Raw genomic sequence first — 22,659 nt, 5'->3', positions numbered from 1 at the left:
ACGATCTGGAACAAGAAGTCGATCACGGAATTTTAGAGGCCTTCCACTCCAGTTATCCACTCCCGGAAGTTTGAACAAGTGAGGATACATCTAATTAATCCTATTCGTGCATGGGCTCATACCGACGATTTTAAAATCTTTGGTGATATAGGCTCTATTGAAGACTGCGTTTCCTGCAGCGTGCTTTGTGGACTCATTCTTGATTTGGTGTGGCAGAAATCAACTACCATTGAGCATTTTTGAGTGCAATGTCGCCACGTACACCAGGAAAAAGAACTATTTCTGTATAGTTATAGTCTTGATGGCAGCGTCCTGAGCAAAAAAACGGAGATAAAAGATCTTGACGTTGTTTTGATGAAAGTTTTACATTTGTTCCTCATGTTAATCATTTACTCGGTACGAGGCCAAGAATGTATGAATTCATCGTGCGTAATAGCAGATATTTTCTGATCCGGAAACCATGATTTTGCTGTTCAATACATTTACGACGAGCAAACTAGAGTTTGGATGCATTGCTTGGAACCCAATATACGATTGCCGTACACATCACAATGACATATATTCCGAGAGCTGGCGACGAAAATCTGCAAAAGATTTGTAATGGATCATAATTAAATATGAGTTAGTTTTGATAGTGTATATGAATCAGCACCCACGCTAAAAGGTCAGGAAGTGGAACATCTGACGGCGACGCTCTTTGATTTATATAAAATTACAATATTAATATCCTTACCTTGGGGTGACTGCTGACTGCTTCTATTGATATGTGGTCTGAATATTTTATTCACAAATAATATATGATATTTGAGCAGTAAATGCAGTTTCAGCCAATACAATTCTTTTGAAACAACATCGTCAAGGCAGCAACTTATGTGGTGTACTGACAAACCGCTTTTCACTAAAATGAGATCTGACCACTTTTTTAAGTTTTCTGTTCTATGAAATAGTGACAATTTTCAATCATTACAAAATACTTGTAGAGTGTGTTGTAATTTCATATACCTATATCAAAGCGCGTCGCCGCTACGTGTTCCACTACCTGACCTTGAGAGTGGGTGCTGACTTATGTACACCCTTAATACTAACCCAGGTGACCATATCTCATAACAGTTATGAAGCAGAAATGTATCTCACGCTCCTTGTTTTATAACAGATATATCACACTAAGGCCCGGTACTTTCACCTTCGAATAAATTTTATTCAACGAATAATGACGTACCGACATTCGATCTATGACAAATAAACTCTTCTAATTAAGTTTCAATGACAGATTTATTCGATGAATAACACTATCTGAAAGTGAAAAGACTGCATTTTTACTAATCTTACAAATAAGACTTAATAAATGCGAATAAATTTATTTATTCGCAAGTGAAAGTACCGGGCCTAAGAGTACAAATACAGAGCGCTTATGTAGCAGCTATGCTCCTATGTCCGCCTCAAATAAGGAACACATCTCCTTTCTAAAAGGAGCATAAATAGTTCAAACATGGATCATGCAAATATTTGTTCCATGGGAGATCTATATATATTACGTTCATGTGCTCTGTTTATTATGTTCCATTTGTTATTGAAAACGCTTTCAACAAAAAGATGAAAAATTATGGAAATTAATATAAACTACTGCAATAATATTGAACTCGTATTTTGATTGTTCAAATAATGTGTGTTTATCAATCATTTCTGAAAATAAAATTCAAAAACATCTCACATCAGTTCGGCGAGGTATGTGAACGAATGAACTAATGTTCAAAAACAATATATTTTCATAAATTTCAGATTACAAAATTAGTGCACACGTTAATAAAACTAGAAAGAATAAATTACATCATGCAAACTGCAGGAATCATGATTATTGTTCTCCAAGAAAGATTAGGGCATGTCTTTCTGGTCTTTGCACTTTCCTGCATTCCATAAAAAGAATAATCAACAGTTTATTAATCTTTTGGCTTAGGTCAATAAGTTTTTAGAAGAATTGTGTCCATGTTATGCGTTGTGAGAATGAAAAGAATACTTTATGCATATTTCATATCTTTCTGAAGAAAATTTTCAATATAAGTGTATGATTTATTCATTTATTTCTACATATGAGGTACATGCAACACGTGAGGAAATAACCTATATCGAAATTTAGGTATATCAAACAGGATATTATTTATTCAAATATAATTTTTATATGCTGGATATAATAAAAACATAGCCTATTATTTTTCATAGGACTGCTATGAAAATACGAGAAATGATTTATTGACCTACAGTTCGATATCCATAGCACTTTCTTTTCAGTAATTCACCATTTCACTGGAAAATCACTATGATACACAAATAACTTATCAAACGTTCAATATCTGCACTTCACTTTCAGTAATCCACTATTTAACTGACAAAACGTCTAAATGATAATAAAAACATATCGAAACGACAGCAGTATCAATAGCATTTCTCACAATCCTCCATATTTGTTTACGTTTTACAGCGACCTCGACGGTAGTTAAAACGCTTATGGTGTCATGCTCTGTTCATGATCTCAAAATGATACATGGCAAATAAAGAACAATGTTACAAATATGTTACGTGGATATCATGGAGCGGGAACATGAAATTTACAACATTTGGATATAATTTCTATACAGCACAGGTACATCCCAAATATCGTATCAGACACGTAATGGTTACAGAAAAATATCACATAACAAAGTTCCCCATTCGATCTCCCAAGAAAACATAACAGATATGTAACTGGTCACCTGGGAAATCATATTAAATTATGCGCCAGTACAAAACTATTGTCGAATTTCGTTGCCAGCTCTCGGACTAATGGAGGCTGTTCAGAGAAGTTTTTTCGAGTAAGATCATGCTGTTTTGTTGAATAAATTCGGTGTAGTTAAGCTTGATGTCAGAAAGGGCGTTGTTTGTTTGAGGTTCCTCCATGGACCCTTGAATAGCACATCTACTGGCTAGAGTAGGATTTCATAGGACGCCCAAGTTCTAGACCCGTACGCTTGTTCAACCTCACTACGCCCAGAACAAATATATTGTTTCAGTCATCTGTGTACAATATGATTTGTTCTAAATTCAATCAAATCTTGCATCTCTGTGATATACACTTTGACAGACAGTCCTTATTAATTAATATATTACAAGGACACTACATATATACAAGGGTTTACATAATTTGTAAAACTTTTTAATTTTTGTGGTAATGTCACTTCTAATCCCACATCACTCAGAATACAAAAGGTCATGGCAAAAGGATTAACCAACCCCACAATATCGCTCAATAAGCCAGACGGATAATTCACCGAAGGAGAACAAGAACGATCTTTCAGTTTTCCCAAAACAACTTTCACAGGTAGTAAACCCATAACTAGAATCGATACAGCAATATAGAACAAGAATCCTCGTTAGGAAGATTGGGATATTTAAAAGACGTTGTTTGGAGTGGGCAATGAACACCTTCAATCTATATAGATCACCAGAAGTGTAAAGAAAAATCCTTGAAGAGATTCGTCTTCATCTTCTGAAGATAACCAGAAGCTGCTTAGAATGAGTCATATACACAGAAAATGGAGAAGGACAACAGTTCCCTTCACACCAAAATGAGGACCCACAATCTTCAACAATTAATTCAACATCGTTTCTATTGAAGACGATGAATAAAGTAGTAGATAACAACATAAGAACATAGAATCTGGAGAATACACCAATTCACAAATGCCAGATGGCCTACAGGACGACCGATCAACAAAAACTGCTCTGTATGACCGTATAGCTAGGTTCCTGGTCCCTCGGGAACTAAAGGAAATGAAGAGGCAAATATACTTGCCTCTAGCAACAAGGGAAGTTGACGTTTATTCATCCAGTGGAATAAAAAAATTTCAATTCACAAGTGAAATGAGATGATATAAGCATAAGCGGATAAAGCGATACCTTTCATGTCAATTTATTAATCCGATAATTCTCTGGAAAGTGTTATCGTTTGATTTCTAATTGAAGTGGAATAAAATTCACGTTATAATTTTTTTTCATTCGAAAAAATAATAATGACAATATTAGTTAAAAGAACACCATAAGGGCACTTCAATCGGACCTGCTATTGCTCTAGAGACAGAATCCAATTCTTCACCTAACAGACTTTTGGGATGACCTTGGAGCCTAGGAAGCTAAATCATTTCAGTTGTGCAAATACAACTTGGTTTACTTGTATACACAGTTGCCAGATTTAGGACGCAACATTATGCGTCGTGTGAAAGATGTATATTGACTGTATATCAGTTTTCATCATTTGAAGCGCCCCCGAAGCGGAATTTGCGTGAACTAAAAATATACTTTAGGTTTCATGAGAAGCACTTTACTGCGTCTGGAGATATGTTTTTCAACATAGAATAACTCTTCTATCCAAAGATGAATGAAATCTATAGTTGTTCCAAAGATAGCTCTCGACGTCCTTCACGATTTGCGACCACCCCTGTCGTTGAATCCCTCGAAATACCAGAGAAAACTTTGAAAAACAATGCTGCGTCCGGTATACGGACGCAGTATTATTCAGGACGCGATAGTGTATGGCCCAAAGACAATGTATGGACGCAACATAGTATGCTGGATAAATATATATATATATATATATATATATATATATATATATATATATATATATAAATTGTGTAGTGTTCTTATCGACCATATATTATTTAAATAAATTAGTTTTATCGGGTATGTGGTCTAATTCCAAGTAAAACAGCCAATAAGTTCTGTATTTATCTTTACTTCTCAATATTTCGTTGACAGTTGTCAACTTCTTCAGGAGAAACTGCAAAATAATGAAACGTGAAAAATAAGACAAAAACATAAAACGGCATTACTTACAAGATGTACCAAAACATTAATCAATAATATCGACTGCAATCAACATTAATAATGACAAATTTCTCAGAAATCAGCTTAAAAAACATGAAAAATCCCCAGTCATTATACATTACATAGCTAACGGTGGAACGATACTACGCTGTAGGCACAATACGCCATCTCATGAGAAGACAACAAAAAGAAGACACAGAACCATCTATGTTTTAATTTTCAAATTACTATAAAATATTCAAGAGGTCACTATAAATCGCACTCATACGGTCCGTGTCCGATTTAAAGTTCACTGCATTTTGCTGCTTGCCAATCTGTAACATTTCGAGGAATAACCTATTTCTGTAATTCGAATCTGTCTCCAACACTCTGATATCATCAAACCCGAAAGCAAAACTGTGCCCAGTTTCTTGGCAGTGTCTAACTAAAGCACACGAGTTCTTTCCAATACGGCAATCACTTCTATGTTGAGTGATTCTTTGTTTCAACCATTGTTGCGTTTGGCCCACGTAACAACCATCACAATGTTGACATGAGATCTTATATACTGCATTAGTGCATAATTCTATTGGTGTCCTTTCCTTGGTCCTCGAGAACAGGTCACCTACCTTCGTTAAATTATATTTGGCGAGTTTGATGTTTGATGAAATATTGAGAAGTAAAGATAAATACAGAACTTATTGGCTGTTTTACTTGGAATTAGACCACATACCCGATAAAACTAATTTATTTAAATAATATATGGTCGATAAGAACACTACACAATTTATATTCGAGATGGGTTTTTTTCTGGAAATTGCGAACATCTATGGCACCGATACGGTAGAAGAAATGAAGGCGTGGGCGGACGTGAACAGAAGACTGGCGACGAAGTTAAATAGGAGGATTTTTCTACTCCGTTGCAGACAATCAGGAGTTATACCAAGACATATAAGTGACAGTGTGAAAAATTTAAACTATACACTGCAAAATGGAGGTTATGTCAGTTCAACTAAACTGATTGATAGGTTTGTGAGAGAAACCTGTGGTAAGATGTTGTCCATGGAGATAAAAATGACTTGTAGTGACATTTTGAAATATGAGAAAGACATAGCGATGCTTAGATCTAGTCTGGTGAGTAGGTTGCCGTATGACATTTTCAGGGACTATAGCAGAACTATTAATAGGTCATTTAACACATTATTCAAGAAAGTCAAATCTGTTAACATGATCAAATTTGAGAAGTTGTGTAGAGCCCAGTTAAGAGATAACGTCCTGTTTCAAGACAATTCAAATTGGTTTAGGAATTTGTCTGATATAGAGATCCCCAGGGATGTGTCTGATTTTTTATCGTTGGGTCCAGACTTTAGTGTAGGATACATTAACAAAAGATCATTAATTAAAAACGTGTTGATGGACGTGGAAAATATTTTGAGTGAGGTTCCTCAAGAACAGAGAGATATAACCAGAGCACAAACCACTAACATCATAACAAACTTCAATCATAGATCAGACGGCGTCAAGCAGACTCATTTACAAAGATTATTTAGGAAAACACAAAAATTTCTGAAGAATAATCCTGAACTTTATATTGTTAGGGCGGATAAAGGTGGCAGCACAGTCGCCATGAACAAGCAAGGTTACATCGAAAAGACTAAAGTCCTTCTTGCTGATGAAAGGACTTACAGAACTTTGAGGAGGGACCCTACGGCAGCTGCACAGAAGAAATTGAATGAATTATTAAGGAGATTACACCGATTGAAGGAAATAACTGACCCACAACTAAAACACTTGACAATATATAATTCTGCCCATCCGAAACTCTATACCCTACCGAAGATTCATAAGGAGAACATACCTATGCGCCCCATTGTAAGTTCTGTCAATACTTTAACATATAAGATTTCAAAATTCATCGCTGACATCTTGAAAGTTTCATTCCATGATAGAAATGAATATAACATTAAAGATACGTTTGCGTTTGTTGACAAAATGAGGGATGTAACCCTGCCAGAAGGATATATCCTGATTTCACTGGACGTAGTATCCCTTTTTACGAATATCCCGTTGGATCTCATATTAGAAATTCTGCGAAAAAACTGGGATCTGATAAAACCCCACACTACCTTAAGCAGGGAGAGCTTCATTGAGATCATTGAGTTCATATTCAACAACGCATACTTTGTCTTTGACGGTGAATTTTATGAGCAAATATTCGGCACACCAATGGGGTCACCGTTGAGCGCCATTTTGGCAACCATCATCTTAGACTATCTATTAGACATGATTTTACCAACAATTTGGTTCCACATACCCTTCTTTTACAAGTTTGTTGACGATCTGTTTTGTGCAATTCCAGCGGATAAAACAGCATTCATTTTGGATACATTCAACGGATTTAACGCAAATTTGAAATTCACTATGGAAGTTGAAAGGGATAACAGCCTACCCTTCTTAGATACTCGAGTAATTAGGAGTGAAAATAATAGGATTCTTCTGGATTGGTACCAGAAGCCCACTGCATCGGGCAGATTCATAAATTTTCACTCCCAGCACCCTTATAATCAAAAAATAAACATGATTAAAGAATTAAAAAATAGAGTATGCTATATCTCAGATGAATCATTGCTGAAAAAGAACCTACGTAGGTTGTTTGAGATTTTTCAGAATAACGGTTACCCTAAAAATACCCTTAACAGATTGATACACAATAGGGAATCAAGGTTGACAACAACAACTGAACAAACAAACAGTTTTAAATTCATGAGGATTCCATTCGTTAAAGATTTGACACCCAACCTTATAGGAGTTTTGAACAAATTTGAAAACATCAAACTCGCCAAATATAATTTAACGAAGGTAGGTGACCTGTTCTCGAGGACCAAGGAAAAGACACCAATAGAATTATGCACTAATGCAGTATATAAGATCTCATGTCAACATTGTGATGGTTGATACGTGAGCCAAACGCAACAATGGTTGAAACAAAGAATCACTCAACATAGAAGTGATTGCCGTATTGGAAAGAACTCGTGTGCTTTAGTTAGACACTGCCAAGAAACTGGGCACAGTTTTGCTTTCGGGTTTGATGATATCAGAGTGTTGGAGACAGATTCGAATTACAGAAATAGGTTATTCCTCGAAATGTTACAGATTGGCAAGCAGCAAAATGCAGTGAACTTTAAATCGGACACGGACCGTATGAGTGCGATTTATAGTGACCTCTTGAATATTTTATAGTAATTTGAAAATTAAAACATAGATGGTTCTGTGTCTTCTTTTTGTTGTCTTCTCATGAGATGGCGTATTGTGCCTACAGCGTAGTATCGTTCCACCGTTAGCTATGTAATGTATAATGACTGGGGATTTTTCATGTTTTTTAAGCTGATTTCTGAGAAATTTGTCATTATTAATGTTGATTGCAGTCGATATTATTGATTAATGTTTTGGTACATCTTGTAAGTAATGCCGTTTTATGTTTTTGTCTTATTTTTCACGTTTCATTATTTTGCAGTTTCTCCTGAAGAAGTTGACAACTGTCAACGAAATATTGAGAAGTAAAGATAAATACAGAACTTATTGGCTGTTTTACTTGGAATTAGACCACATACCCGATAAAACTAATTTATTTATATATATATATATATATATATATATATATATATATATATATATATATATATATATTTATCCAGCATACTATGTTGCGTCCATACATTGTCTTTGGGCCATACACTATTGCGTCCTGAATAATACTGCGTCCGTATACCGGACGCAGCATTGTTTTTCAGAGGTTTCTCTGGTATTTCGAGGGATTCAACGACAGGGGTGGTCGCAAATCGTGAAGGACGTCGAGAGCTATCTTTGGAACAACTATAGATTTCATTCATCTTTTGATAAAAGAGTTATTCTATGTTGAAAAACATATCTCCAGACGCAGTAAAGTGCTTCTCATGAAAGCTAAAGTATATTTTTAGTTCACGCAAATTCCGCTTCGGGGGCGCTTCAAATGATAAAAACTGATATACAGTCAATATACATCTTTCACACGACGCATAATGTTGCGTCCTAAATCTGGCAACTGTGTATACAAGTAAACCAAGTAGTATTTGCACAACTGAAATGATTTAGCTTCCTAGGCTCCAAGGTCATCCCGAAAGTCTGTTAGGTGAATAATTGGATTCTGTGTCTAGAGCAATAGCAGGTCAGATTGAAGTGCCCTTATGGTGTTCTTTTGACTGATATTGTCATTATTATTTTTTCGAATGAAAAAAAATTATTTCTCACGTGAATTTCATTCCACTTCAATTAAAAATCAAACGATAACACTTTCCAGAGAATTATCGGATTTATAAATTGACATGAAAGGTATCGCTTTATCCGCTTATGCTTATGTCATCTCATTTCACTTGTGAATTAAAATTTTTTTATTCCACTGGATGAATAAACGTCAACTTCCCTTGTTGCTAGAGGCAAGTGTATTTGCCTCTACATTTCCTTCAGTTCCCGAGGGACCAGGAACCTAGCTATAGAGTCATACGGTCATACAGAGCAGTTTTTGTTGATCGGTCGTCCTGTAGGCCATCTGGCATTTGTGAATTGGTGTATTCTCCAGATTCTATGTTCTTATGTTGTTATCTACTACTTTCTTCATCGTCTTCAATAGAAACGATGTTGAATTAATTGTTCTTGAAGATTGTGGGTCCCCATTTTGGTGTGAAGGGAACTTTTGTCCTTGTCCATTTTCTGTGTATATGACTCATTCTAAGCAGCTTCTGGTTATCTTCAGAAGATGAAGACGAATCTCTTCTAGGATTTTTCTTCACACTTCTGGTGATCTATTTAGATTGAAGCTGTTCATTGCCCACTCCAAACATCGTCTTTTAAATATCCCAATCTTCCTTACGAGGATTCTTGGTCTATATTGCTGTATCGATTCTAGTTATGGGTTTACTACCTGTGAAGGTTGTTTTGGGAAAACTGAAACATCGTTCCTGTTCTCCTTCGGTGAATTATCCGTCTGGCTTATTGAGCGATATTGTGAGGGTTGATTACTCCTTTTGCCATGACCTTTTGTATTCTGTGTGCTGTGGGATTAGAAGTGACATTACCACAAAAATTAAAAAGTTCTACAAATTATGTCAACTCTTGTATATATGTAGTGTCCTTGTAATATATTAATTAATAAGGACTGTCTGTCAAAGTGTATATCACAGAGATGCGAGATCTGATTGAATTTAGAACAAATCATATTGTACACATATGACTGAAACAATATATTTGTTCTGGGCGTAGTAAGGTTGAACAAGCGTACGGGTCTAGAACTTGGGCGTCCTACATGAAATCCTACTCTAGCGAGTAGATGTGCCATTCAATGGTCCATGAAGGAACCCCAAACAAACAACGCCCTTCCTGACATCAAGCTTAACTGCACCGAATTTATTCAACAAAACAGCATGATCTTACTCTAAAAAACTTCTCTGAACAGCCTCCATTAGTCCGAGAGCTGGCAACGAAATTCGGCAAAAGTTTTGTACTGGCGCATAATTCAATATGATTCAGTATTGAGGGTGTACATAAGTCAGCACCCACTCTCAAGGTCAGGTAGTGGAACACCTAGCGGCGACGCGCTTTGATGTAGGTATATGAAATTACAACACACTCAACAAGTATTTTGTAATGATTGAAAATTGTCACTAGTTCATAGAACAGAAAACTTGAAAAAGTGGTCAGATCTCATTTTAGTGAAACGCGGTGTGTCAGTACACCACATAAGTTGCTGCCTTGACGATGTTGTTTCAAAAGAATTGTATTGGCTGAAACTGCATTTACTGCTCAAATATCATATATTATTTGTGAATAAAATATTCAGACCACATATCAATAGAAGAGAGGCAGTCAGCAGTCACCCCAAAGTAGGGATATTGTAATTTCATAAAAATCAAAGAGCGTCGCCGTCAGTTGTTCCACTACTTGACCTTTTAGCGTGGTAACTTATTCATATACACCATCAAAACTAACTCATATTTAATTATGATCCATTACAAATCTTTTGCCGATTTTCGTCGCCAGCTCTCGGAATATATGTCATTGTGATGTGTATGGCAATCGTATATTGGGTTCCAAGCAATGCATCCAAACTCTAGTTTGTTCGTCACAAATGTATTGAACAGCAAAATCATGGTTTCCGGATCAGAAAATATCTGCTATTACGCACGATGAATTCATACAATCTTGGCCTCGTACCAAGTAAATGATTAACATGAGGAACAAATGTAAAATTTTGATCAAAACAACGCCAAGATCTTTTATCTCCGTTTTTTTGCTCAGGACGCTGCCATCAAGACTATAACTATACAGTAAATAGTTCTTTTTCCTGGTGTACGTGGCGACATTGCACTCAAAAATGCTCAATGGTAGTTGATTTCTGCCACACCAAATCAAGAATGAGTCCACAAAGCACGCTGCAGAAAACGCAGTCTTCAATAGAGCCTATATCACCAAAGATTTTAAAATCGTCGGCATCAGCCCATGCACGAATAGGATTAATTAGATGCATCCTCACTTGTTCAAACTTCCGGGAGTGGATAACTGGAGTGGAAGGCCTCTAAAATTCCCTGATCGACTTTTTGTTCCTGATCGTAATGCGAGAGGTTTGGCCAATTAGTTCCGAACTGTTGTAAGTTTTGCTTCAGATGGATCTTAATGGTGGATCAGTTCCTCTTCTGTTATTTTATATTCGACTAGCTGACCCGGCAAACGTTGTTTCGCCATATAAATAATTTCCATGTTGTATCATAAAAAAATGGAAATTAAAAATTTTGTCTAAAAAATAAAAAAAAATTTAGGGGTGGACTACCCCTAACATTTAGGGGGATGAAAAATAGATGTTGGCCGATTCTCATAGATAGCTGACCCGGCAAACGTTGTTTTGCCATATAAATAATTTCCTAATGATTAAATTACTAAAATGGCTATTAAAAAATAAGGGTTGATCGTAGAATCGTAACATGGTTAACGTAGTCCTCACGATACATGATCACTATAGATCCACCCTTGTCCGATTTGTTCACTATGATGTCATTGTTATCTTTAAGAAACCGTTTCGTTATATTAAAATTCCTCACCATCTTATCATGGACATCTACCCTTCCATTGACTCTGTGTAAGTGGTTAGTAAGAAGGTTAACAAAATCTGCTCTTAAAGTATCTCTAAAAGTTTCATTCACTACGTGAGAGGATATGTAATATTCAACATCTGCTATAATTCTGGGGACAGGTATTTCTTTCTTCAAAAAAGGAACATTGAACTTTGGGCCGAACTGTAAAAGCTCTTCCACCTCTGGGGGTAAGGAGACATTGGTGTAATTATATATGCGTTTTGAGCTACTATCTGCAGTTGAAACCACAGGTGTATGTTCCCTGGTCAGCGACTGTAGCTTGGAAATATTAGCCTGTTTGATCCTGTTGAATAAAGCATTGAAACAGCTACTTATTATATGATTCAGTTTTACGAAGTGGCTCACTGTTAACTGTCGTTTCAAAATTTCAATCACCTTCTTCCCCTCATGTTCATAATTCTTTATTTTCCATATAGTTGTCTCAATCTCCAAATTCAATATGCTCCTCCTAAACTTTCTCATCATAATATCAACTTTCTTCCTGATCGGACCACCTTCGAATTGTAAGGTATATATAGACTTGAGACTATTAATGATGTGTCTAGGGTAGATGTTTAGCATCCTACACTGAAGCAGGAAAACTCTTCTGTTATAAAGGGATGCCAACTTTTTGTTGATCTTCTTGAAGTGCTTCGCCTGTTGGTACAAAGCCGTGCCGTACGTTTGGTGTAGTGTATCATAAAAACCCATTTCTCCCACTGTATGTATAGAATGCAAATATTAGTGTCCACCACAATAATTAAATTGATAACTGTATTTTGCGGGATAAGGACAAACTCTCAAAAGATCTTAAAGTATATTCAGCAACGTTTCGCAAACTCTCGTTTGCTTCATCAGGCCTAAAAACATTATAAAAATGTCATACAAAACACTTACAGTAAAGTGAAATTAAATACCTCTATACTATAAATAAGACATTCAGATGTAAAAACTTTAAAAAACCGACGGCATCAACTGTATATTCCACGTCAAATCACAAAAAAACAGCTTAAAATACTAAAAGTTTGGCTAAAATTCATTTGGAAAATTCCAGAATATTTACATCTAAAATAACTCACAGGAAAACATAACCTGAAAACACAACAGAACAAACCAATACAGTAAAACAATATCAAGGTTGTCAAACACAGAATTATCTTCATTTTCTTTCAATGAAATACCGTACATTAATTAGTTTCCACCAAGCTCGCAACAGCACTATAAATGCACATATTTGGTCAAGACAGAATTGTAAAGTTTGCTTAAATGTTCAGTATCAGATCTAAAATTAACAGTGTTGTTAATGTTAATATGTATCATTTCTAAAATGTTCCTTTTTCTAAAATGTTGTTCATTGTCTAATATTTTTACATTCGAAAAATCGAACCTGTGATCGTCTTTGAAAAAATGTGAACACAAGGCTGTCCTTTCTTTATTTTTCACATCTCTGATATCGTATGCATGTTGTTTAATCCTATTTTGTAAATACTGTCTCGTCTGTCCTATATACATTTTATCACAATCCAAACATGGAATCCCATATATCACTCCTGATCTATGATCTTTATTTATTGGATCTTTTATTTTGCTGTATAACGACCCAACTGTTTTCATGTTATAAAATATCAGCTCACTATTTTCCGTTTTAAGGGTTCTTTTGATTTTTTGGGACAGTTCTGGGACATACGGAAATTTGAAGTAAGCTTTACTCATTGTGGTTGTATTGACAGTTTTGTCATTGTTTCGTTTACGTAGAAATTCTGAAACAATTCTATCAACGAAAGGTTTGGGGTATTTATTATCTCGTAATATGTGTTTCACTTTTTTTATGTTTAGGTCATGATACACGGGGCTGCTCAAGTTGATTGCTCTGTGAAGTAAGTTGTTAATAGCACTGATCTTATAGCTGGTAGCATGGTTTGATAAATAGTTAAGTATGATACCTGAGCTGGTGGGTTTAGTATACCAATTCGTTATGATTTTTTGTTCTTCCGTACGGTGTAAGCAGACGTCCAAAAAGGGTAAAGAACCTCCAGTTTCAACTTCAAACGTGAACTGTATCTTGTCATGGTAGCTATTGAAAATTTTTACCGTTTCATCAATCATGTCAAATGGTAAAGCCATGACAGAGTCATCAACATAGAACTTGACAAAAGGCACAGGAAAGGGTAGTTGGGACACAACTGTTATCACCAAGTCATTCATTACAAATTTTCCAAAAATGGGACTCGCAATGCCACCCATAGTTGTTCCCTCAATTTGTAGGTACGTTTCTCCATTGAACATAAAATAACTGGATTCAAACAGAAAGTCAACCAACATCAGGAAAGTTTTTCTATCCAGGCATGTATAGGCTGATATTGTCTGCCAATTCCTTTTAATGATCTGTACAGTGAGGGCATGTGTGATATTAGTGAACAAAGAAGTGACGTCCAATGAAACCAAGACGTATCCGTCAGGTAAGACAACATTTTTTTTTTTTTTCGAAAATTCAACAAACTCAAAAGAGCTATTCACTTGGTGTTGAAATGTAGTTGCTACATCACTTAACGTGTTGTGTATGAATGTTGCAATATTTGATGAGGGAGAATTAATTCCACTGACTATCGGCCTCATGTGTAGACCTTCCTTGTGTGTTTTCCGCAGACAGTATAGTCGGGGAGGAACCGAGTTGTGTTTTTTTAACTTTTTCTTTTCAAACTCAGAAATGAATGAGTTTTCAAATAAAGAGTCTACAAGAGCATTTGCTCTTTTTTGAAACGAAGATGTGGGTTTTTTTTTGAGTAATTTATATGTGTTGACATCACTCAGCATTCCCTTAACATGGTTAACGTAGTCCTCACGATACATGATCACTATAGATCCACCCTTGTCCGATTTGTTCACTATGATGTCATTGTTATCTTTAAGAAACCGTTTCGTTATATTAAAATTCCTCACCATCTTATCATGGACATCTACCCTTCCATTGACTCTGTGTAAGTGGTTAGTAAGAAGGTTAACAAAATCTGCTCTTAAAGTATCTCTAAAAGTTTCATTCACTACGTGAGAGGATATGTAATATATAATTATTTATACTTTACTGTAAGTGTTTTGTATGACATTTTTATAATGTTTTTAGGCCTGATGAAGCAAACGAGAGTTTGCGAAACGTTGCTGAATATACTTTAAGATCTTTTGAGAGTTTGTCCTTATCCCGCAAAATACAGTTATCAATTTAATTATTGTGGTGGACACTAATATTTGCATTCTATACATACAGTGGGAGAAATGGGTTTTTATGATACACTACACCAAACGTACGGCACGGCTTTGTACCAACAGGCGAAGCACTTCAAGAAGATCAACAAAAAGTTGGCATCCCTTTATAACAGAAGAGTTTTCCTGCTTCAGTGTAGGATGCTAAACATCTACCCTAGACACATCATTAATAGTCTCAAGTCTATATATACCTTACAATTCGAAGGTGGTCCGATCAGGAAGAAAGTTGATATTATGATGAGAAAGTTTAGGAGGAGCATATTGAATTTGGAGATTGAGACAACTATATGGAAAATAAAGAATTATGAACATGAGGGGAAGAAGGTGATTGAAATTTTGGAACGACAGTTAACAGTGAGCCACTTCGTAAAACTGAATCATATAATAAGTAGCTGTTTCAATGCTTTATTCAACAGGATCAAACAGGCTAATATTTCCAAGCTACAGTCGCTGACCAGGGAACATACACCTGTGGTTTCAACTGCAGATAGTAGCTCAAAACGCATATATAATTACACCAATGTCTCCTTACCCCCAGAGGTGGAAGAGCTTTTACAGTTCGGCCCAAAGTTCAATGTTCCTTTTTTGAAGAAAGAAATACCTGTCCCCAGAATTATAGCAGATGTTGAATATTACATATCCTCTCACGTAGTGAATGAAACTTTTAGAGATACTTTAAGAGCAGATTTTGTTAACCTTCTTACTAACCACTTACACAGAGTCAATGGAAGGGTAGATGTCCATGATAAGATGGTGAGGAATATTAATATAACGAAACGGTTTCTTAAAGATAACAATGACATCATAGTGAACAAATCGGACAAGGGTGGATCTATAGTGATCATGTATCGTGAGGACTACGTTAACCATGTTAAGGGAATGCTGAGTGATGTCAACACATATAAATTACTCAAAAAAGATCCCACATCTTCGTTTCAAAAAAGAGCAAATGCTCTTGTAGACTCTTTATTTGAAAACTCATTCATTTCTGAGTTTGAAAAGAAAAAGTTAAAAAAACACAACTCGGTTCCTCCCCGACTATACTGTCTGCGGAAAACACACAAGGAAGGTCTACACATGAGGCCGATAGTCAGTGGAATTAATTCTCCCTCATCAAATATTGCAACATTCATACACAACACGTTAAGTGATGTAGCAACTACATTTCAACACCAAGTGAATAGCTCTTTTGAGTTTGTTGAATTTTCGAAAAATGTTGTCTTACCTGACGGATACGTCTTGGTTTCATTGGACGTCACTTCTTTGTTCACTAATATCACACATGCCCTCACTGTACAGATCATTAAAAGGAATTGGCAGACAATATCAGCCTATACATGCCTGGATAGAAAAACTTTCCTGATGTTGGTTGACTTTCTGTTTGAATCCAGTTATTTTATGTTCAATGGAGAAACGTACCTACAAATTGAGGGAACAACTATGGGTGGCATTGCGAGTCCCATTTTTGGAAAATTTGTAATGAATGACTTGGTGATAACAGTTGTGTCCCAACTACCCTTTCCTGTGCCTTTTGTCAAGTTCTATGTTGATGACTCTGTCATGGCTTTACCATTTGACATGATTGATGAAACGGTAAAAATTTTCAATAGCTACCATGACAAGATACAGTTCACGTTTGAAGTTGAAACTGGAGGTTCTTTACCCTTTTTGGACGTCTGCTTACACCGTACGGAAGAACAAAAAATCATAACGAATTGGTATACTAAACCCACCAGCTCAGGTATCATACTTAACTATTTATCAAACCATGCTACCAGCTATAAGATCAGTGCTATTAACAACTTACTTCACAGAGCAATCAACTTGAGCAGCCCCGTGTATCATGACCTAAACATAAAAAAAAGTGAAACACATATTACGAGATAATAAATACCCCAAACCTTTCGTTGATAGAATTGTTTCAGAATTTCTACGTAAACGAAACAATGACAAAACTGTCAATACAACCACAATGAGTAAAGCTTACTTCAAATTTCCGTATGTCCCAGAACTGTCCCAAAAAATCAAAAGAACCCTTAAAACGGAAAATAGTGAGCTGATATTTTATAACATGAAAACAGTTGGGTCGTTATACAGCAAAATAAAAGATCCAATAAATAAAGATCATAGATCAGGAGTGATATATGGGATTCCATGTTTGGATTGTGATAAAATGTATATAGGACAGACGAGACAGTATTTACAAAATAGGATTAAACAACATGCATACGATATCAGAGATGTGAAAAATAAAGAAAGGACAGCCTTGTGTTCACATTTTTTCAAAGACGATCACAGGTTCGATTTTTCGAATGTAAAAATATTAGACAATGAACAACATTTTAGAAAAAGGAACATTTTAGAAATGATACATATTAACATTAACAACACTGTTAATTTTAGATCTGATACTGAACATTTAAGCAAACTTTACAATTCTGTCTTGACCAAATATGTGCATTTATAGTGCTGTTGCGAGCTTGGTGGAAACTAATTAATGTACGGTATTTCATTGAAAGAAAATGAAGATAATTCTGTGTTTGACAACCTTGATATTGTTTTACTGTATTGGTTTGTTCTGTTGTGTTTTCAGGTTATGTTTTCCTGTGAGTTATTTTAGATGTAAATATTCTGGAATTTTCCAAATGAATTTTAGCCAAACTTTTAGTATTTTAAGCTGTTTTTTTGTGATTTGACGTGGAATATACAGTTGATGCCGTCGGTTTTTTAAAGTTTTTACATCTGAATGTCTTATTTATAGTATAGAGGTATTTATTTATACTTTACTGTAAGTGTTTTGTATGACATTTTTATAATGTTTTTAGGCCTGATGAAGCAAACGAGAGTTTGCGAAACGTTGCTGAATATACTTTAAGATCTTTTGAGAGTTTGTCCTTATCCCGCAAAATACAGTTATCAATTTAATTATTGTGGTGGACACTAATATTTGCATTCTATACATACAGTGGGAGAAATGGGTTTTTATGATACACTACACCAAACGTACGGCACGGCTTTGTACCAACAGGCGAAGCACTTCAAGAAGATCAACAAAAAGTTGGCATCCCTTTATAACAGAAGAGTTTTCCTGCTTCAGTGTAGGATGCTAAACATCTACCCTAGACACATCATTAATAGTCTCAAGTCTATATATACCTTACAATTCGAAGGTGGTCCGATCAGGAAGAAAGTTGATATTATGATGAGAAAGTTTAGGAGGAGCATATTGAATTTGGAGATTGAGACAACTATATGGAAAATAAAGAATTATGAACATGAGGGGAAGAAGGTGATTGAAATTTTGGAACGACAGTTAACAGTGAGCCACTTCGTAAAACTGAATCATATAATAAGTAGCTGTTTCAATGCTTTATTCAACAGGATCAAACAGGCTAATATTTCCAAGCTACAGTCGCTGACCAGGGAACATACACCTGTGGTTTCAACTGCAGATAGTAGCTCAAAACGCATATATAATTACACCAATGTCTCCTTACCCCCAGAGGTGGAAGAGCTTTTACAGTTCGGCCCAAAGTTCAATGTTCCTTTTTTGAAGAAAAAAATACCTGTCCCCAGAATTATAGCAGATGTTGAATATTACATATCCTCTCACGTAGTGAATGAAACTTTTAGAGATACTTTAAGAGCAGATTTTGTTAACCTTCTTACTAACCACTTACACAGAGTCAATGGAAGGGTAGATGTCCATGATAAGATGGTGAGGAATTTTAATATAACGAAACGGTTTCTTAAAGATAACAATGACATCATAGTGAACAAATCGGACAAGGGTGGATCTATAGTGATCATGTATCGTGAGGACTACGTTAACCATGTTAAGGGAATGCTGAGTGATGTCAACACATATAAATTACTCAAAAAAGATCCCACATCTTCGTTTCAAAAAAGAGCAAATGCTCTTGTAGACTCTTTATTTGAAAACTCATTCATTTCTGAGTTTGAAAAGAAAAAGTTAAAAAAACACAACTCGGTTCCTCCCCGACTATACTGTCTGCGGAAAACACACAAGGAAGGTCTACACATGAGGCCGATAGTCAGTGGAATTAATTCTCCCTCATCAAATATTGCAACATTCATACACAACACGTTAAGTGATGTAGCAACTACATTTCAACACCAAGTGAATAGCTCTTTTGAGTTTGTTGAATTTTCGAAAAAAAAAAAAATGTTGTCTTACCTGACGGATACGTCTTGGTTTCATTGGACGTCACTTCTTTGTTCACTAATATCACACATGCCCTCACTGTACAGATCATTAAAAGGAATTGGCAGACAATATCAGCCTATACATGCCTGGATAGAAAAACTTTCCTGATGTTGGTTGACTTTCTGTTTGAATCCAGTTATTTTATGTTCAATGGAGAAACGTACCTACAAATTGAGGGAACAACTATGGGTGGCATTGCGAGTCCCATTTTTGGAAAATTTGTAATGAATGACTTGGTGATAACAGTTGTGTCCCAACTACCCTTTCCTGTGCCTTTTGTCAAGTTCTATGTTGATGACTCTGTCATGGCTTTACCATTTGACATGATTGATGAAACGGTAAAAATTTTCAATAGCTACCATGACAAGACGTTTGAAGTTGAAACTGGAGGTTCTTTACCCTTTTTGGACGTCTGCTTACACCGTACGGAAGAACAAAAAATCATAACGAATTGGTATACTAAACCCACCAGCTCAGGTATCATACTTAACTATTTATCAAACCATGCTACCAGCTATAAGATCAGTGCTATTAACAACTTACTTCACAGAGCAATCAACTTGAGCAGCCCCGTGTATCATGACCTAAACATAAAAAAAGTGAAACACATATTACGAGATAATAAATACCCCAAACCTTTCGTTGATAGAATTGTTTCAGAATTTCTACGTAAACGAAACAATGACAAAACTGTCAATACAACCACAATGAGTAAAGCTTACTTCAAATTTCCGTATGTCCCAGAACTGTCCCAAAAAATCAAAAGAACCCTTAAAACGGAAAATAGTGAGCTGATATTTTATAACATGAAAACAGTTGGGTCGTTATACAGCAAAATAAAAGATCCAATAAATAAAGATCATAGATCAGGAGTGATATATGGGATTCCATGTTTGGATTGTGATAAAATGTATATAGGACAGACGAGACAGTATTTACAAAATAGGATTAAACAACATGCATACGATATCAGAGATGTGAAAAATAAAGAAAGGACAGCCTTGTGTTCACATTTTTTCAAAGACGATCACAGGTTCGATTTTTCGAATGTAAAAATATTAGACAATGAACAACATTTTAGAAAAAGGAACATTTTAGAAATGATACATATTAATAATGTACGGTATTTCATTGAAAGAAAATGAAGATAATTCTGTGTTTGACAACCTTGATATTGTTTTACTGTATTGGTTTGTTCTGTTGTGTTTTCAGGTTATGTTTTCCTGTGAGTTATTTTAGATGTAAATATTCTGGAATTTTCCAAATGAATTTTAGCCAAACTTTTAGTATTTTAAGCTGTTTTTTTGTGATTTGACGTGGAATATACAGTTGATGCCGTCGGTTTTTTAAAGTTTTTACATCTGAATGTCTTATTTATAGTATAGAGGTATTTATTTATACTTTACTGTAAGTGTTTTGTATGACATTTTTATAATGTTTTTAGGCCTGATGAAGCAAACGAGAGTTTGCGAAACGTTGCTCAATATACTTTAAGATCTTTTGAGAGTTTGTCCTTATCCCGCAAAATACAGTTATCAATTTAATTATTTCGACTTATAAGTCACCGGATAAGGACATGCTGGAAGAGGATCTAAAAATGCTACTAGAAGGAAGACACCCGAAAATCATAATTGGTGATCTTAACTGCAAATCGCAGGAATGGAACAGTAGGATGGAAAATACCAACGGGAGAAGACTGAAAATTTATGCTGAAAAACTTAATGCAGTTGTGATAGGACCTGATATACCGACCTACATACCAAGAGTAAATGGACTACCCGATGTACTGGACATTGTAATGAAAGACATCACTGAAGAAATCAGCATTGATACAATAGAAGACAGAACTTCAGACCACAATCCCATAGAATTCAGAGTGGGACATGGCCCAAGAAACGAAGAAGAGACACAAACCAAGGATCGCACGGACTGGGAGAAATATAAGAATTTACTTCAGGAGAAAATCACGGAAATTCCCCAAATAAACACCCGGGATGAATTAGATGAAGCAGTTGAAAAGTTGGAAAATCAATAAAAAGAAGCCTATGAAGAAAGCACCAAGAGAATAAGGAAACCAATTCCGAAACATTCACATGGAGATACGCCAAGGGATATAAAGGAACTTATAAAAAAGCACAGAAGACTCAGAAAAATCTACAGAACAACAAAAAGAGAAGAAGACAAGAAGAAACTGAATGAGCATAGTCAGATATTGAAAAATGCCTAACAGAACTGCGTAATAACAGATTGGCACCAGAGATTAAGTGAACTGAATACAAAAAATCACTCGGCTTGGAAAATGCAAAAACGCTTACGACGAGAACGGACAGTTATACCTCCACTGCATGGAGCAAACGGAATGGTATATACGAGACTTGAAAAAGCCGATGCACTTGCCGACCCAATTGAGAGAGAAGCCAGAATAAACTACAGAAATGATGATGACAATGAAGATCTAGAAGAAGAAGTGGAGGCAAACGAAGAACTGATGATGGAACCACCGGAAACCGAAATCATTCCAAAACCGGCTTCACCAACAGAAATCAAAGAGATCATAATGAAACTGAAAAACCGGAAAGCACCGGGAGAAGATAGGATAACGAATGATATGTTGAAGAAATTGCCTAGAAAAGGAATAGCAGCCTTGACGAATATAACAAACGGAGTGATTAGGACCGATTACTACCCAAAGAGATGGAAAACTGCAGAAATGATAGTTTTCAACAAGCGTGGAGAGGAACGGAAATTTTCTCAAAATTATAGACCAATCAGCCTACTATCAGCACTAGGAAAAATCGTCGAGAGGGTTATCGCCAAAAGGCTGAATGGGGAAACAGACATGTTGAAGATGATTCCACCCGAACAATTTGGATTTCGACGAGAACATTCGACTGAACTCCAATTACTACGGCTCATAGAATACGTCAACGAAGGAATGCAGACCAAACAGGCCACAGGATTAGGTCTGATGGATATCGAGAGAGCTTTTGATAGAGTATGGCACGAAGGCCTAATCTACAAGATGAAAAAAGCAGGATATTCGACCAAGCTATGCAAGATTATAAGGAACTATCTGAGGAATAGAAACTTTTATGTGAAGATAGATGGAGCAACCTCTCAAACCAGACAATTGGAAGCGGGAGTATCGGTACTTGAACCTCTGCTTTACGTAAT

The 22,659-nt window shown here is 35.8% G+C and overlaps 3 protein-coding genes and 2 long non-coding RNA genes across 5 annotated transcripts; 3 read left to right on the top strand and 2 right to left on the bottom strand.

Annotated features, from left to right (window-relative positions):
- Positions 1-5,634: 5,634 nt before the first annotated feature.
- On the top strand, positions 5,635-7,791 carry LOC123320943. The gene has a single exon (XM_044908440.1). The coding sequence runs from the start codon at positions 5,635-5,637 to the stop codon at positions 7,789-7,791; it is 2,157 nt and encodes a 718-aa protein (XP_044764375.1).
- A 4,022-nt stretch (positions 7,792-11,813) lies between these two features.
- On the bottom strand, positions 11,814-12,707 carry LOC123320942. The gene has a single exon (XM_044908439.1). The coding sequence runs from the start codon at positions 12,705-12,707 to the stop codon at positions 11,814-11,816; it is 894 nt and encodes a 297-aa protein (XP_044764374.1).
- Positions 12,708-12,799: 92 nt separating this feature from the next.
- LOC123320932 lies at positions 12,800-13,060 on the bottom strand. Its single transcript, XR_006538826.1, has 2 exons — positions 12,914-13,060; positions 12,800-12,856 (listed from the first exon to the last, which is right to left on the bottom strand). It is a non-coding gene; the product is annotated as an uncharacterized LOC123320932 (long non-coding RNA).
- Positions 13,061-15,266: 2,206 nt separating this feature from the next.
- Positions 15,267-17,144, top strand: LOC123320940. Its single transcript, XM_044908438.1, has one exon. The coding sequence runs from the start codon at positions 15,267-15,269 to the stop codon at positions 17,142-17,144; it is 1,878 nt and encodes a 625-aa protein (XP_044764373.1).
- Positions 17,145-17,878: 734 nt separating this feature from the next.
- On the top strand, positions 17,879-18,139 carry LOC123320853. The gene is made up of 2 exons (XR_006538811.1): positions 17,879-18,025; positions 18,083-18,139. It is a non-coding gene; the product is annotated as an uncharacterized LOC123320853 (long non-coding RNA).
- Positions 18,140-22,659: the final 4,520 nt, after the last annotated feature.

Source organism: Coccinella septempunctata, chromosome 9 (assembly GCF_907165205.1).
Source record: "Coccinella septempunctata chromosome 9, icCocSept1.1, whole genome shotgun sequence".
Lineage (NCBI taxonomy): Eukaryota > Metazoa > Arthropoda > Insecta > Coleoptera > Coccinellidae > Coccinella > Coccinella septempunctata.
Note: the sequence above shows the minus strand (reverse complement) of the source record. Positions and strands in the feature narration are given on the sequence as shown.

Excerpts from the sequence above, each read along its gene's own strand:
- LOC123320943 (XM_044908440.1), top strand. The coding sequence starts at position 5,635 with ATGGGTTTTTTTCTGGAAATTGCGAACATCTATGGCACCGATACGGTA.
- LOC123320940 (XM_044908438.1), top strand. The coding sequence starts at position 15,267 with ATGGGTTTTTATGATACACTACACCAAACGTACGGCACGGCTTTGTAC.
- LOC123320942 (XM_044908439.1), bottom strand. The coding sequence starts at position 12,707 with ATGGGTTTTTATGATACACTACACCAAACGTACGGCACGGCTTTGTAC.